Source organism: Papaver somniferum, chromosome 4, assembly GCF_003573695.1.
Source record: "Papaver somniferum cultivar HN1 chromosome 4, ASM357369v1, whole genome shotgun sequence".
In the NCBI taxonomy this organism is placed as follows: domain Eukaryota; kingdom Viridiplantae; phylum Streptophyta; class Magnoliopsida; order Ranunculales; family Papaveraceae; genus Papaver; species Papaver somniferum.
Genome location: NC_039361.1, coordinates 41,358,183 through 41,374,011, shown reverse-complemented (window position 1 = coordinate 41,374,011; position 15,829 = coordinate 41,358,183). Strand labels below are relative to the sequence as shown.

Below are 15,829 nucleotides of genomic sequence, written 5' to 3'. Positions count from 1 at the left end.
TCTTGTAGATTTACGAATTTTTCCCATGAAATCAATCAGCATTGTTGTGATAGTTTATGGGAGTTCAAAAGATGGAAGCACAAAAAAAAATGTACTCCTCTATGATTAGCTTCATTAATGTTCAAATTAATCTAAACCTGAGTTTCTTATGGTCTTTACTTTTTTCTCCCGAATACAATTTTAGACCCTCTTGTTCTCCAAAGTTTTTATCTCTACTACGGTGAGGTCCCATAATTTCCTCATCCAGATTTTTTTAGGGGCAGCGTATTAGGTCACAGGTGAGGCGTCCTGATTCCTCGTATACTAATATTTTCTATAGGGGCAACCTCAAAATTCCCCAAAAAACTAGTCCCTGAAATAGAGCGGTGGAGGCAAGAGAAAGAATGGAGGAGACTCAAACTGCTTCACAGAAGATGGAAGTTGAGAGGGAAAACGAAGAACAAAAGATGGCAGCTCCTACTGCTTCAGAGAAAATGGAAATAGAGATGGAAAAAGAAGTAGAAGAAGAGGAGATGGCGTCTCCTACTGCTTCACAGAAGACAGGTATTTGTTTCTTCTTTTACTTGTGACTCAAATTTGGAGCGATTCAGCTTTTACCAGTATATGAATTTAAAAGAAGAATGTTTAATCAGGGTTCTTTCAAGTTTTTTTGATAAATTCCTACAAATTTTGATATGCCCATTTGATTTTACCCTTTATGATAGGGTTTATCATCCTAGGGAAATATTGTGGCAACTTTTAGGGTTTTGTCGTAATTTAGCTTGCCCATGAGTGTAGGCACTGTGTAAGCGCTACATTGTTAGTAAGATATCTGGGAGTTTGATTCCCTTCTGATCAGGTTGTTGATTTGTGTTGTTATTCAGTTTCTGATGATGATGAAATAGACTACTCTGTCAAGCCAGAGTTCTATGATCCAAAACTTGATATTAAAGATGAGTTATGGGTTCAAAAGGAAAGAAAAGGTCGTGATTCTGATGCTGTTCTTACTTGTCCAGCTTGCTTTACGACTCTCTGCTTAGAATGTCAAAGGTATTACTGATTATCCTGTATTTGAAATTTAGAATGATTATATGACTTTTGATGTACCGTCTAATGCATAATTGTAATGGTAGGCACCTTCGGTTTCTTCCATTCTGTGTGTCTGACTTCAACTATCCACAGTTCTTCTTGTATTTATGATAAGCTGCTATGTAGTAGCATATCCACATGAAAATACCCAAAAGTGTTTGGAAGGAAGTACTTGGAAATCTTTTTTGAAGTTTTTACCATGTTATAAAGCTTAAATATCCTCCTTGTTTCCTTCTGATGAGTTGATAATAAATTTTTAACGCATAATTGCTTATGTGGAATGGGTTGTTATATTATGCGGACTGCGGTCCTACATACACATGCATTGTTCAATTGACCAACTTTAAGTAAAGTACTAAAATGTTGTTGCAAAGATACAGTCGTCCTTATAGGTTTAGTTTAATTGGAAGGTCAAATTGCTTATCATGATGTATTTCTTTCTTAAATGAGAACTTGGTTCTGCAAGTAGATCAAATGAGGTTTATGCCGAGTCTATCAGTGGGGTTGGGAGTGTTTTTATTCAGGGAAGGTATCAGTCGTGGGGTAGTTGTGAACTGTTTGAGTTGCTTAGGTTCCTGAAATCAACCCCAGGAAAGCAGCAAAAGACAGCAAAAAACTTATAATAAACCATTCATTCTTTATGGTGAAAAGCTATGAATGAATTGTCATTAGGAGGCTCTTGTGAAACTCTAGTGATCCTGGATGTAATCCTTGGACTTTTGGTTTAAAATAATAAGATTAAAGGGTCTACCCTCACTGGGGTTGTTAGCTCCGAAAGTCACTTTCAGCGTCGAACTTAAAGAGGACTTGAAAGAGAAGATAAAGAAAATAACTAGAGGTTTGTTTTACACTTACATTATATGTCTGTGTCTGGGGAAATGTTTCTGAACTTGATACCCTTTATCATATCTAGTGATTGTGGATTCCGTTCTCAAAAGGTTTACCTAGTGGAACGAGAAGGACACGATCCTAATTTGGGTAAGACTATGTGCGACCTGAATCCTAAGCCTAGATGAAAATAGAAAGCTTACTCATAATTATAAATCATCTCACCTATCTCAAGAATCAGTTACAATCAATTTTCTTATGCATAATATTTGTGTACCCCTTTAACATGATCTGGTTTCTGTAGGCATGAAAAGTACCTTACACAATACAGAGCCATATTCGTTGTCAACTGCAAGATTAAGATCAATCAAGTTCTGCGGCCAAGTAATCAAAAACCAAAGACAGGTAAGAAACGTGGAAGAGATCGAGGTGGAGTTGATGAAGTGGGTGCCTCAAATAAGGAAACATTTAAGCCTGTGTGCTGCGTGGTTTGCTCAACAGAAGTGGGAGTCATCGACGAAGATGAGGTTTATCATTTCTTCAATGTTCTTCCTAGTGAGTCATAACCTTCTTGATGATTTACATTTCACAGGAATCTTGTTTACGCACAATCTCAGTAGTTAGTTGTATTATGTATACTAAGTTACTAACATAGTTACACTGCATTTATATGAAAAAAAAGAAGCAGAAAAAGATACCCCAAAACTCATTTTTCTTAGTGTCCGTTTCTTGTTCATTTGATTCTGTGATTTTGGGTCCTATATCAAAATACTCTTGCTCTAGATGTAGTTATAATATGGCAGGTTCTGTCTCTTTATCAAGTAAATGTACGGAACCAGAGCTCGGTAAACTATGGTTTTGGTTCTTCTGTCATAATCTCGTCTGGAGATTATATTCTATAATTTTATTTATTTGTTGGCCCATTCTTTATAACTTAATATGGAATATGGGGCATTTTATGATGCTACCGCTTTCGAATGTTTTAGTTTACTAATTTAGTCGAGGAATAAGGCCGAAGAATAGCCTATCTTCTGAAAATTTGATTTGTGGAGCTATCATCATAGTCTACATATACAGGGTTTAGAATGCTGGTATATGAAGTCTTTAATGGGCTTTTCGCGCATGCAAACTGTTTTGACTCTTGCTGCTAGGCATTCGGCCCAAAAGGTAAAATTTTGTCATGTGCTAATTTCACTCTTACTACTACGAGGTGGATCATCCACCCCAGAAGGTAAATCAGTTGTGAGTCTGAGAGACTGAGACCCTAAATGTCCTTAACGGGGTTGTGTGTGTGTGAGCCAGCAAGGCAAGTACTTCTGGTTCACCACCTACCTAATTGCAGTTGTGAGTCTCATGACCAGACTACTGCTTAGTTCTTTGTGGGACATTTCTTGTTCCCTTTTTTGGGATGCTTACAATACATAAACTCATCAAAAATGAATCCAATATATTCCCCTGGTATAGAAATCTATGGGCATCAGTGGAGGCTGGTAGAACATGTATACCAGCTCAGCCAAAGGCAGGAATTGAAATGAGCATTAATGGGCAAGACTTATTGACATACTTGTGTTGATATTTAGCAATATCTTTTTCTAATTAGGCTAACTTTTTCGTAGAGTGATTTTCATTGGACACTATCCTCGCAGAGAAGAAAACTATATCAATAGCATCCATTCAATTTCTATAAACAATCAGTTTATCATTGAAAAAATTTAACTGTATGGGATTATTGATTCACACAAGCCAGTGAAGTCTTTTGACACCACCAAAAGGCAAAAACTTATCCAAACAATTCTTTTACTTAACCGAAACAAACGGCCAGGATTTAGCAGCCTGGTCGTGTGATTTTGGGTTCTATATCAAAATGGTCTGTATTAGATGTAGTTATGTTATGATATGGTAGGTTTTGGCTCTTTTTTATTTAAATGTCCTGAAATATGAAACCAGAACTCAGGTAAACTATGTTGAATTAAGGGTTTCTACTGTCTTTGATCATGCTAAATGGGGCACTTTATCATGCTATTGTTTTCAGATTTTTAGTTCACCAATTTAATGGATGAATAAGGCCGAAGAATAGCCTATCTTCTGATAATTTGATTTGTGGAGCTATCATCATAATCTCTGTATACAGGTTTGTGACAGCCTGCTTGAGTACCCAACCATGCAACAGAAAAGTAAAAAAGGTCCCCACATCTGAGAGGCCAGGACCAACCAGTCAAATAAAACGAATAAAAGGCCAAAACAAGTTAACTTTGTAATTCCCCTAGTCAATAAGTCAACTCACTAAGGAGTTCCAGGACTTTTTTTTTCCTTTTTTTTTTTTTTTTTTTTTTTGATAAAAAAAGAAATTTCATTAAGATCAACCTGCTCCTTCCATTTCTGTCAGAAGTTGAAAATTAACATAATTAGATGGATTATCAGCCAATTTCTCAGTGAGCTTTCGAGTTCTAGCCACTTCAGAAAGAATGTCAGCCATTTTAATACTTTCTTCTGGAACATAAAGTTTGTGAGGAGTACACTTACAAATTTCCGCCTTATAATGCACGAGACCATCGTATTAGTATCATGCTCATCTCAATACAGATCTATAAGCCTCTTCAATGTCACCTACAAAATCATCTAAAAAATCCTAGTCAACTGCTTACGTCCTTTTCTACATTTCTTAATAAGTCCATATCAGAGTACTTCCGTCCCCAAGAGATCAATACATGATAATATCACAATTGCCAGTGAACTATTTCATCACATCAAAACATCATCAACCACTAAAACCCTCAAAATAGCTCTCAAATTTGACATCCAAAAAACTTATGATAGCCTTGACTGGGGATTCATCAAAAATGCTTTTACAAAATTAGGTTTCCCGTCAATTTTTGTGGAATATATCATGCTCTGTATCAAATGGGTAACTTACTCAGCCAACGTCAATGGTACACCGTATAGATTCATTACTCCTACCAGATGCATAAGACAAGGTGATCCCATATCTTCCTATATTTTCATCATCTGTGCAGAAATACTTTCAACAAATCTTGCCAAATTAGAAGCAAATAATCTGATTCAAGGTATCCGAATATCAAAAAAGGCACCTCCCATCCTACACTTAATGTATGCAAATGATTTTCTCATCACATACACAGCTACCCAAGAAAGTAGTAATCACCTTCAAAGATTTCTTTAATCATATGGCTCTTCAGCGGGTCAAATTATCAACACACAAAAATCAACCATTATTCACCGCCCAAGACCACAACAACATCACATAGATAACCTTCACCAATTCTTCGGCATGCCGACTCATAGACGCATTTATGTGTCTATTTTGTTCTCAATGTTCTGTATTGTTAGACTCGATTAAATACTTATTGTGTTATTTTATGTTTTGTAGATGTTTTTGGAAAAATAAGCTCTTGCGGCGAAATTGGCCCGAAAAGTGGTGTTTTACACCCTAGGATAGAGTACTAAAGACATCCCAAAAATGCACCGGAGGAACCCAGAAAAATTACTAAAGGCACCCCAAGGGACATGTGTTATTCGGACTCCAGCGACGGATAAGGGGGCGGCTGCAGAGCCGTGAAGCGGAGAAACAAGGATAGATAGGTAATGCTTTAGAATCACTACCCTTGAAGCGAAGGAGATTACAACGGAGAAACTATATTTGAGAATTTAACATACAATCTTCCGAGACATGAGATTGGTTTCAAAATTGTCTTGAGTAATAAATAGAGATTAGTAGAGTTTTATATGATTGAATTGGTGAAAATCGAAAATCCTAACAACCCTTTCCCATTATTGTTTGAATTATTATTATTTCATTTTTGTCCCTAATTTCTGAAAAATCGTTAAAACATTATCTATTTGATTATTTTTTTTTTGGTATTAGTTGGTAGAGTATTTCACACTCCTTATGGGAACGAACCGCATTTGCTATCTATATTACTATTGACCTGTGCGCTTGCGGATATAACTGGGTTTCATTTAATCATTAATTTTGGTTATCTAAAATCTACATCACCGACTACATCAATCCCACCTGTATACTTAGGAGTTCAAAAGAAAGCATGGGAGGAACTCCAGTCACATCTTTGAACCGCTACTACAGAAATTGGCACGCAAAGCACGGGGATGGATCACAAAATGCCTTACCCCTGCAGGAAGACTAGTTCTAATCAAAACCTCCTTAACGCCAACCTCAGTTCACCTCATGCAAACACAGATTTTCCCCATCCATGTTCACAAACAAATTGATCGGATCACCAGGAATTTTTTCTGAGGTCACGATTCTTCGTCCTGAAAGCTTCACCTATTAGGATGGAACAAGCTAAACAAGCCAATAACGGAGGGAGGGCTAAGTATCAGGAAGAGTATCCATCACAATAAAGCTCTTTTCATTAATTTTTTTTGGAATATTCAAGACCAACTATATTCCACATGCTCGAGCCTCTTCAACGAGAAATACCTCCACCATCAACCGATATTGCAAGGTACGATATAAATACCCACTACTGCCATCCCACAATGGAAACAAATTGCATCTCTCATACCTACTGTCAAAAATCATATATTTCACCAAATAGGAAATGGTTTGGATACCCTTATCTAAGCAAATTGGATACCCCACTTTCAAAACCTTGATCCAACCCAATGCGACCCTATCCAATATGTCGCAAACTTAATAGACCCGATCTCCCATAACTGGAATCACGATCAGTTGAGAAACTTCCACAACAATGTAACCCATCATATTATAAACACCCACCTACCCATCAACAACACCTCATACAAAATTATTTGGCCTCACTCTAAATCGGGTCAATATACCACAGCATCCGAGTATAGATGTCTAATCCAACAGGAAATCAACTCTCTCCCACGACCCCATACTCAACCCCTCCCAAACACAAAATTCTTGTGGACCTTACCGTGTCCTCCAAAAATTCGACTTTTCTTGTGGAAAGCTATAAATGAAGGTTTACCAACTTTATACCTGCTCTATCACATCAATCTCTCCACTTCCAACATATGCCCCCGATGCAATTCTAAGCCTGAAACAACCAATCACATGTTGATTCATTATCCAATGATTTTTTCCACTTGGAACACCCTCTCTAATCGCATATCAACAAACCATCCCCATAGTAACCACCAACCAATTATCATAAACCTCCAAACAACAATTTCCCAATTACTACAAACTCGAGATAATACATATTCTATCACATACTGTTGTTTCCTCCTCTTGTCTATATGGACTACCAGAAATGAGCTCGTATTCAACCATAAGCAGTCCACCCAAGACGACATCCTGGAGAGATCTTTCGCACTCCAACAGGAATTTGAATGGACAAAAACCACCTCTCCACCAGTTCTACCAGGGGAGAGTCCTTGCGGATTGACAACAAACTTATCAAGATCCTCTACAACCATCCATGTGGGTTGGAGTATCCCAACACTAGATTGCTATAAAATAAATACCGATGGTGCAGCTAGAGGTAACCCCGGAATAGCAGGAGCAGGATTCATATGCAGGAACTCGAGTACGCGCACAATATTGGCTCTTGCACAACCTCTGGGTATAACCACTGCGCTAACAGATGAAACATGGGTCGCATTGATAGCAACCAGAGCAGTAAATGAAAGAAACTGGACTAAAGTCATGTTCGAAACGGACTCGGAAAATCTCGTGCACTTCATCAACAATCCAAGGGAAGCTCCATGGTATATCTTTGAAATGATTTAGGAAATCATACGTCGAATGCGACAAATCCCATGTTGTGTTATTCAACATAACTGTAGAGAAGGAAACCAAGCCGCGGATGGACTGGAAAACTTTGCAGCCGATGGTAGCCAAGCGGGAAACCTTTCAACATCAATTTGGGAACATAAAAATCCGTTTTTTCTTAATCAAATTCTATTGAGCGACTCTATGGAAATTATATTCCCACGTGTAATAACTATTTAATTAGTTTTATTTAATTTAATGCTTCAAAAAAAAAAAAATCATGCTCATGCTTACTAGCGCCCATCTTTTTGCATTCTAGATCTTTTAGATATATTTTCTTATTTTAAGTTAAGAATTTGTGAAATATTTTTCTATGATAAACTGATTATCTATGGAAATAGAATGGACAATGTATGTTTCCGTATATTTTTTCCTTTTTTTAATGTTTTTGATAACATTGATATTATAAAACAATTGGAATCAATGGTCCATAGAATTAGAGATAAAATACTAGAACTCTAAGAGTGCATTTGGATACTAGAGCAGAAGCTAAAAGCAAAAAAAATTGCTTCACAAAAAGTTGATTTTTTATTTTTTTAAATTTCTAGAAGTCGTTTTGAAATTTATACCCAGACTAATTTCTTGTTTTTTAATTCTAGAAGTTGAAAAACTACTCATTGATGTGCATGTAAACATGCAATAAGAGGGATCGTAGAAGCATAAATTGATCTTAGAAATTAGAAGCAAAAAAAATTAGCTTCACAAAAAATAGATTTGTTTTTCTTCTAAAAGTCATTCTAAAATCGTGGTCTCAAATAATTTCTGGCTTACTTAAGTCGAAAAATAGCTTTTGAAATAACACCCACACATCCTTGAGAAAATCTCTTGATAAGAATTCTAAGAGAATATTTGGTGGCGATAACTTATAAATTAACCTAACGATTCATAAAAATGTAAATCTTAAATTATACTAATGACATGTATAACATATTTGCATATCAGAATCAGAAATCAATTTTGCAAATTATAAACAAAAAATATTGAATCCTATTATTGGGACTTTGAAAGTCAATGGTCTTTTGGGGCTTTTTAGGGTCATGAAATAGCAAATGAGGTTATCTCTTATCACATCATATTCCTAATGTGTAGTATACCCTTACCTAAATTTCACTATTCATAAAAAAACAAAAAATTAATAATCCTAAATCTATAATATTCTCCTTCTCCTTCTCATTTACAATCATGATGAAGATGATGATCACGATTGCATCAATATGAAGATTATAAGAAAATAAAAAACTAAATCTATTATCTTCTCCCCATCCTTCTCTTCTCATTCATAAATTGTGAAAAGATGATGAGCATAATTTCATCATGATGAGGATGATGATCATCAAGAAAACCCAAACCTATTTTCTTCTCCTTCTCCTTCTCATTCAAAGATCATGATAAAGATGATGATCATCATATAAAAAAAAAACTAAGAAAACCCACTATTTATTTTTGTTTTACATGGTTAAAAAAATCCAATTCGATGAATTTCGGGTAAAAAAAAAACAGTTTCTGAAAGTATTTACGGCTGAGAGTTCTTAAATTCCCAACCGTGAATCAAGATTACGGATGGGATAGTTTGTCGACCCAGCTGAGAGTCCATGTTTCGGCTTGGTTTTTCCAACCGAAAGTTTTTTAGATTTTTTTTTTTGGTTTTCAGAACCAGTTACGGCTAGGTTTTCCCAGCCTTAACTGCACTTCGGCTTGGTTTTCGGCTGGGATAATTTGTCGACCCAACCGTAAAAAGAAAAAACGGTTGGGAAATAATGGTGTTCCAAGCCGTATTTTTTATTTACGACGGGGAAATAAAGAACTCCTAGCCGAAATCATTTTTCTGATTATTTTTGTTCTTAGAACCCATTAAGGCTGGGTTTTCCCAGCCATAACTGGTTCTGAAAACCAAAAACATCAGAAGAATGATTTCGGCTGGGAAAACCAAGCCGAAACATGTCCTTTCAGCCAGAAAAACATAGTCGGGGACACTCTTTTACGGTTAGGAGTTCTTACTTTCCCAACCGTACAGGTAGGTTCAGGGTTCACGGTCGGGAAACATGTATTTTCCCAACCGTAATATATGATCCACAGTTGGGAAAGTGTGAACTCCCGTCCGTTACAGTTTTAAAAACTGTTTTTTTCCCCTAAAATTAATCGAAATGAATTTTTAAGTCAACCAAAAGTAAAAATAAATGGTGGATTTTCTTAGTTTTGATTCTTTTCATCGTCTCTACGCGATGGAGAAGATGAAGAAGAAGAAGATAGGAAGAAAATAATAGATTTTGGTTTTTTTATGATCAACATTTTCATCATGATGCGATGAAGAATCATGATGTGATGAAGAAGAAGAAGTAGAAGAAAGAAAGTTGAATTATAGATTCAAGTTTTTTAATAATTTCATCATGATGAAATTATGATCATCATTTACGTTATGATGAAATCATGATGAGAAGAAGAAGAAGAGAAGAAGAAGAAGAAGAGTAGATTTTTTTTTCTTAAATAATATGTTTATTGAAAAGGGTATATTTGATTTTTACTATTAGCTAGGTTTCCCCCTATCCATATTAGGATGTTAGAACTCAAAAAAGCCCTCAAAACCCGTTGACTCTAAAACCCCAATAATAGATTCAACATATTTGACTTCATAAAAAGTTAATTTTTTTTTGCAATCCTGTTAAAGGGGCGGCGGATTCCATTAGAGGGGCGGCAGCGAATAGGACAAAAAGGGTCATTACATGGTAATTCGAAGTGCCCCTTATAAAAAAACTGAAAATGACTAATTAACCCTTACATAGTTTAGTGTTGATAAACTAGTTTAGTGTTGATAATCAAATTTCACTTATATTAACTCTAAACCAAATCAAAATCAGATTTTTAGAGTTAAAAAAAAAATTTAGAGGAGAAGAAAAGAAAAACTTTCGTGATATTTGTGAAACTCTAGATTTTGATTCACTCAACCAAAATGAGTGATTCCAGTGACAAATTTGAGATGGGTGAATCTCTAAATTAGTTCCCATTAGCTTTTTGTCGCTCAAAATTATCTAAAGTACGTAAAAAAATCGAAACTTTAAAAATTTCAGAAGAACTCACGGTTGGAATTTAGCTCGTTACCAACCGTAATTCTCAGTTACGGTTCCAAAAGTATCGAATACCAACCGTAACTGGTTCAATTTGGGGAAAATCCAATCGTAATACCAGTTACGGTTGGTAGAATGACAACATATAACAACCGTAACAAATTACGGTTGGTAACTAATGAATCGAGATCAACTGTAACTAACCTACGGTTGGTAAGGTTATTTGAGTTACAAGTCGTAACTCAAATACGGTTGATAACAGTGATGCAATTACAAACCGTAAAAAGAAAATGAAACATCCAGGACAACTTACGGTTCGTAACTTAAGTAACGAGACCAACCTTAAGTAATTTACGGTTGCAAAAAAATTTCGTAACTGAACATTTTATCTCAAAATCAAGAACTTACGGTTGGTATTTGAGTTAAATGAACCGTAACATCAACCAAATCTATAGTTAGGGTTCCAATTGGAGTTATTACCAACCGTAACTTACATGCAACACAGAAATTTCAATTTCAGTTTTGATACAAAACTAACTTAAATCAAACACAATAAACTAAACCCTAACTGGGTATTTTCGAAATATAGTTTTCAATCAATGATTATCAATTTTTCAAATCGCTGATTAATCGAGGACGATGAAATTTCAATTCTAATGGAGGAGGAGAAGAGAACAGAAGATGAAAAAATCAAATTTTTTTTTTGATTTTCTGATTCTATTAGGTTAAAAATTGGAGAGGGTAATCTAATCAATTTACACCCCCTATAAAATACCCCCTAATTAATAAGAGGGACATTGCTATTACACTTGTCTCCTCTCTAATGGAACATGCCGCCTCTGTAACAGAGTTGTGTTTTTTGCTTTATGTCATTTTGAAATTGTATATCCAACCTATTCTCATTTTTTCATTTTTAGAGTGGTATCCAATCAAGCCAGTAAAGTCTGACACCACGGAAAAGGACAAAAGACAAAAACTTATCCAAACAATTCTTTTACCTTCCAAACACTAAACTCAACCGAAACAAACGGCCAGGATTTAGCAGCCTTAAACTTAAATAAATAATTCTTTATTTCCAGAAACCGGTAAAGCCACCACCAGAGACCAAAGTAAACTCAACTGGTCAATATATTACTAATATAACTGTCAGTCTCACAGAGACGACAACTCTCTATATGTTCTTTTGCTTTTTACTCTTTCGTATCCTTTCGAAATCCCTAGGGTTTTGATTTTGGGGAAAAATGGATGATAGACAGAGGAGATACATAGAAAGATCAAACAGTATGTTGAGAAGAGAAAGTAATAATAAACGAGGTTTGGATGATTCTGAAGATGCTCCATCTCAGCCTGATACTAAGAAAAGACCTGCTCTTGCTAGGTATGTATATCTTCTTTTCTCCCTTTCTCCCTGTCAATTGTTTTGGAATTCTTTGGGTTTCTGTGTTAAAATTAAGCTCAGTTTGAAAATCAAGTGCCCCTTTGGTTTGGTTTTTGTGTTTTTCTGTTGTTTACTTATAAAATGAATTTTGTTAAGAATGGAACTTCTTCTATTTTTTGTTGTTGCAGTGTGATTGTGGAAGCTTTAAAGATGGATAGTCTTCAGAAACTCTGCTCATCTTTGGAGCCTATACTTCGTCGAGTTGTAAGATTATACATGAACTCGTATTTCTGTGTTTATGTCTGTGATTAGGTTATAGTATGTGTTTAGTTTCTGAAGTGGTTAAATGATAAAGCGTGGACTGGCTTTTTAGCAACATCGTCTATTTTTTTTGTTTTTTTTTTGTCTATTTACTTTTTGTTCAATGTAGTATGAATTTTGGGATGGAGATTTACTTATGCTACAAATTGCTCTGTATACTGCTCCCCGTTTTGTCTAGTTAATAGTTATAATCTTTATTTATTTTTCTTTACATCTTGTCATGTTGGAATCTTGTATCTTAGTTAAATGTGTTTCCATTGCATTGCCAATTTTACCTCTCTTTTTTTGTCATTTTAATTGAAGCTCCTGGTAACTGTTTATGATTGTTGTAAATAGGTTAGTGAAGAGGTTGAGCGTGCTCTTGCAAAGATGGGTCCTGCCAGCTTGAATGGAAGGTACAGATCCGTATGATATTGTTATCCTTGAAAAAATCAATTAAGTAGAGGTGTGACTTGGCAAACCATGACTGACTTAGCGATTTTGAGTTGTGCATTATCCATCTTAGGTGTACATATCTAACAACTGAGCCTATGCAGGTCTTCTCCTAAACGAATTGAAGGTCCTGATGGGAGGAACTTGCAGTTACAGTTTAGGTCTAGGTTGTCCCTCCCCCTTTTTACTGGTGGGAAAGTGGAAGGAGAGCAAGGTGCTGCAATCCATGTTGTGCTGCTTGATGCAAATACAGGCCATGTTGTAACAGTTGGACCTGAATCCGGCGCGAAGTTGGATGTTGTAGTGCTTGAAGGAGACTTCAGCAATGAGGACAACGACAACTGGACCCAAGAGGAATTTGAAAGCCGCACTGTTAAAGAGCGTGAAGGGAAACGGCCACTTCTGACAGGGGATTTGTTTCTGACACTGAAAGAAGGTGTAGGAACTCTTGGAGACCTGACATTTACTGATAACTCAAGCTGGATTCGCAGTAGGAAATTCAGGCTAGGGCTTAAAGTGTCCTCAGGTTACTGCGAGGGCCTTCGTATTCGTGAGGCAAAAACCGAGGCCTTCACGGTGAAGGATCACCGAGGAGAATGTAAGTTTTCACATTGTTATTTCCTCACTTATTGTCTTTTGCTACATGTTCAAATGTTGGTTGAATCTGAAGTTACTTACATATCGTTTCACTTCAGTATACAAAAAACACTACCCACCAGCACTAAATGATGATGTTTGGAGACTGGAGAAGATTGGTAAGGATGGGTCATTTCACAAGAGGCTGAATAAGTCCGGAATATACACAGTGGAAGATTTTCTCCGCCTTGTAGTTAGAGATTCACCAAGATTGCGAAGTGTAAGCATGCAGAATTTTGTATTTAGTTGGTTACAGTTCCATGTTTCTTGCACTTTATGTTGTGATCTGAAGTTTCTCTTTTTTGGGTTTAGGTCCTCGGCAGTGGTATGTCAAATAAGATGTGGGATGTTCTCATCGAACATGCGAAGACATGTGTTTTGAGTGGAAAGCATTATGTTTTTTATGATGACGCGACAAGGAATGTTGGTGTTGTTTTCAATAATATCTACGAGCTGAATGGTCTTATTGCTGGTGGACAGTATCGTCCAGCTGATTCTCTTTCTGATAGTGAGAAGGTTAGTTCCAATTATTACCTGAATTCTAAATTCTGTCCTAATTTATCTACATGCACGATTCATCTCATCTGATTAGTAGAAAGTGTGACTGTTGTGCCCAGACATTGTAGCTATGGTAGCTCTTGTAACTATGAATTGGTTCCTATAAGAGCTGCTCTTATTTTTTTTTATATAGAAAGTATAAACACTGTTATAAGCTTTTCAAGCTGTTTCTGAGAACTTAAGAAATACCTAATAGGAGAAACTTGGAGGCTAATAAAGAATTGTGGCATTGCAGGTATATGTGGATGCCTTGGTGAAAAGAGCATATGAGAATTGGACGCAAGTTATAGAATATGATGGCCAGGCCCTTCTAAGTTTTTATCAAAATAAAGAACTGTGTGCTGCCTCTGAATCAGAAGTTCAACAAGATCATCATAATCAACAAGGGTCTCTTTTGACCTTTCCAGTTTCAGTTCCTCCACCACAACCATCACCACCTTCAGGCTTGGCCATTGGTGGTAAGCATTTTAGACAACCGAATAATGTTACATTTTGTTTGAATGCAATACTAGTTTGAAGAAAGGGTTTAGTAATTTTGAGACAGATGGTTAATCTGATTTGATTTGAAATCATTTTGCCCATGTTCATTTGATAGACTAAGCCGAAAGGTTGCTGTGCTCCAAAAGCTTTGCTCATATAGACATTAGCTAGGCTTGAGATTATTAGTCATCTGCAAACATCACTATCTGCAAAAACTTCATACGTCGCACTAAACTACATCGTGACACCTATAATCTTTCCTGCTTCACTCTTAATTATATTATTATTATTATTATTATCATGTTTATAAGTACTTTAGGAAGTTCCCTTCTAGGACTTTATGTAGTTGGAATTAACCTGTTAGATTTGTTCATTTGCAGGACACTTTGACCATACGCCAAATGGTTACTTGATGAATTCTCAACAGGTAAACTCAAATGTGCATACACAGTTTGATGGCTTTGTTGCACCACAGAACCAGCTCAGTGGTGCTTCCCACCAACCTCAAATGACAGGACAGGATATTAACTTGGTCCCTGGTCAACTACAATCATCCAGTTTAGGGTTTCAAACTGTAGGCCCATCAGTCGTGTCGTCAAATCTTACTTCTTTCAGCGAAGACTTTTTAACAGCGGAAGACATCCGAATGAGAAGTCATCAAATACTTGAGAATGAAGATGATATGCAGCAGTTACTTCGTTTATACAGTATGGGCAATCACAATTCTGTAAACCCAACTGATGATATTTTCCATTTCCCATCAAGCAGTCCTTTCCCACCATCGATCAACTATAAGTATGACGAGGATAATAGCCGTTTGACAAGCAAATCTGTAGTGGGGTGGCTGAAGATAAAGGCAGCTTTGAGATGGGGCTTCTTTATTAGGAAACAAGCTGCTGAAAGGCGACGGGCTCAGATCGTCGAGTTAGACGATGAGTAGATTTCTTCTGCAGGTGCTGTGTGGGGGTATATTATTTTGTCAGCCCTGAGATTAGGTTTCAAACTAAAATCAACATCTAGGAACTTACTCTAGTTGTGTTCGAGACTTTATATATATTATCTGTATTTATGCTATTCGTAGTGTTGAACCAGGAAAACTCTCCTAGTATTGGTGTACATTTGTTTGTTGCATGTACAGTTAGTTTCATGTCTGGCTCAACAGTACTATAGGTTGCTTATGTTATATGACGGTTCATTGTTTATGAAACATTTTGGAGAAAATGTTAAAGGCCGGCTGATTATGTGTATATGGTATTCTCCCCTACTCTGGGTCTGAGGTAGAAA

The 15,829-nt window shown here is 36.3% G+C and overlaps 2 protein-coding genes across 2 annotated transcripts; both read left to right on the top strand.

The window, feature by feature from the left end:
* Positions 1 to 346: 346 nt before the first annotated feature.
* Positions 347 to 2,769, top strand: LOC113273774 (E2F-associated phosphoprotein-like). Its single transcript, XM_026523387.1, has 3 exons — positions 347 to 543; positions 864 to 1,029; positions 2,201 to 2,769. Exons 1-3 carry the CDS (start codon positions 384 to 386, stop codon positions 2,460 to 2,462), a joined length of 588 nt encoding a protein of 195 aa, XP_026379172.1. The 5' UTR covers positions 347 to 383; the 3' UTR covers positions 2,463 to 2,769.
* A 9,097-nt stretch (positions 2,770 to 11,866) lies between these two features.
* Positions 11,867 to 15,792, top strand: LOC113275258 (calmodulin-binding protein 60 D-like). Its single transcript, XM_026524729.1, has 8 exons — positions 11,867 to 12,118; positions 12,307 to 12,382; positions 12,776 to 12,834; positions 12,976 to 13,469; positions 13,567 to 13,727; positions 13,820 to 14,023; positions 14,301 to 14,523; positions 14,926 to 15,792. The coding sequence occupies exons 1-8, from the start codon at positions 11,982 to 11,984 to the stop codon at positions 15,483 to 15,485; spliced, it is 1,914 nt and encodes a 637-aa protein (XP_026380514.1). The 5' UTR covers positions 11,867 to 11,981; the 3' UTR covers positions 15,486 to 15,792.
* Positions 15,793 to 15,829: the final 37 nt, after the last annotated feature.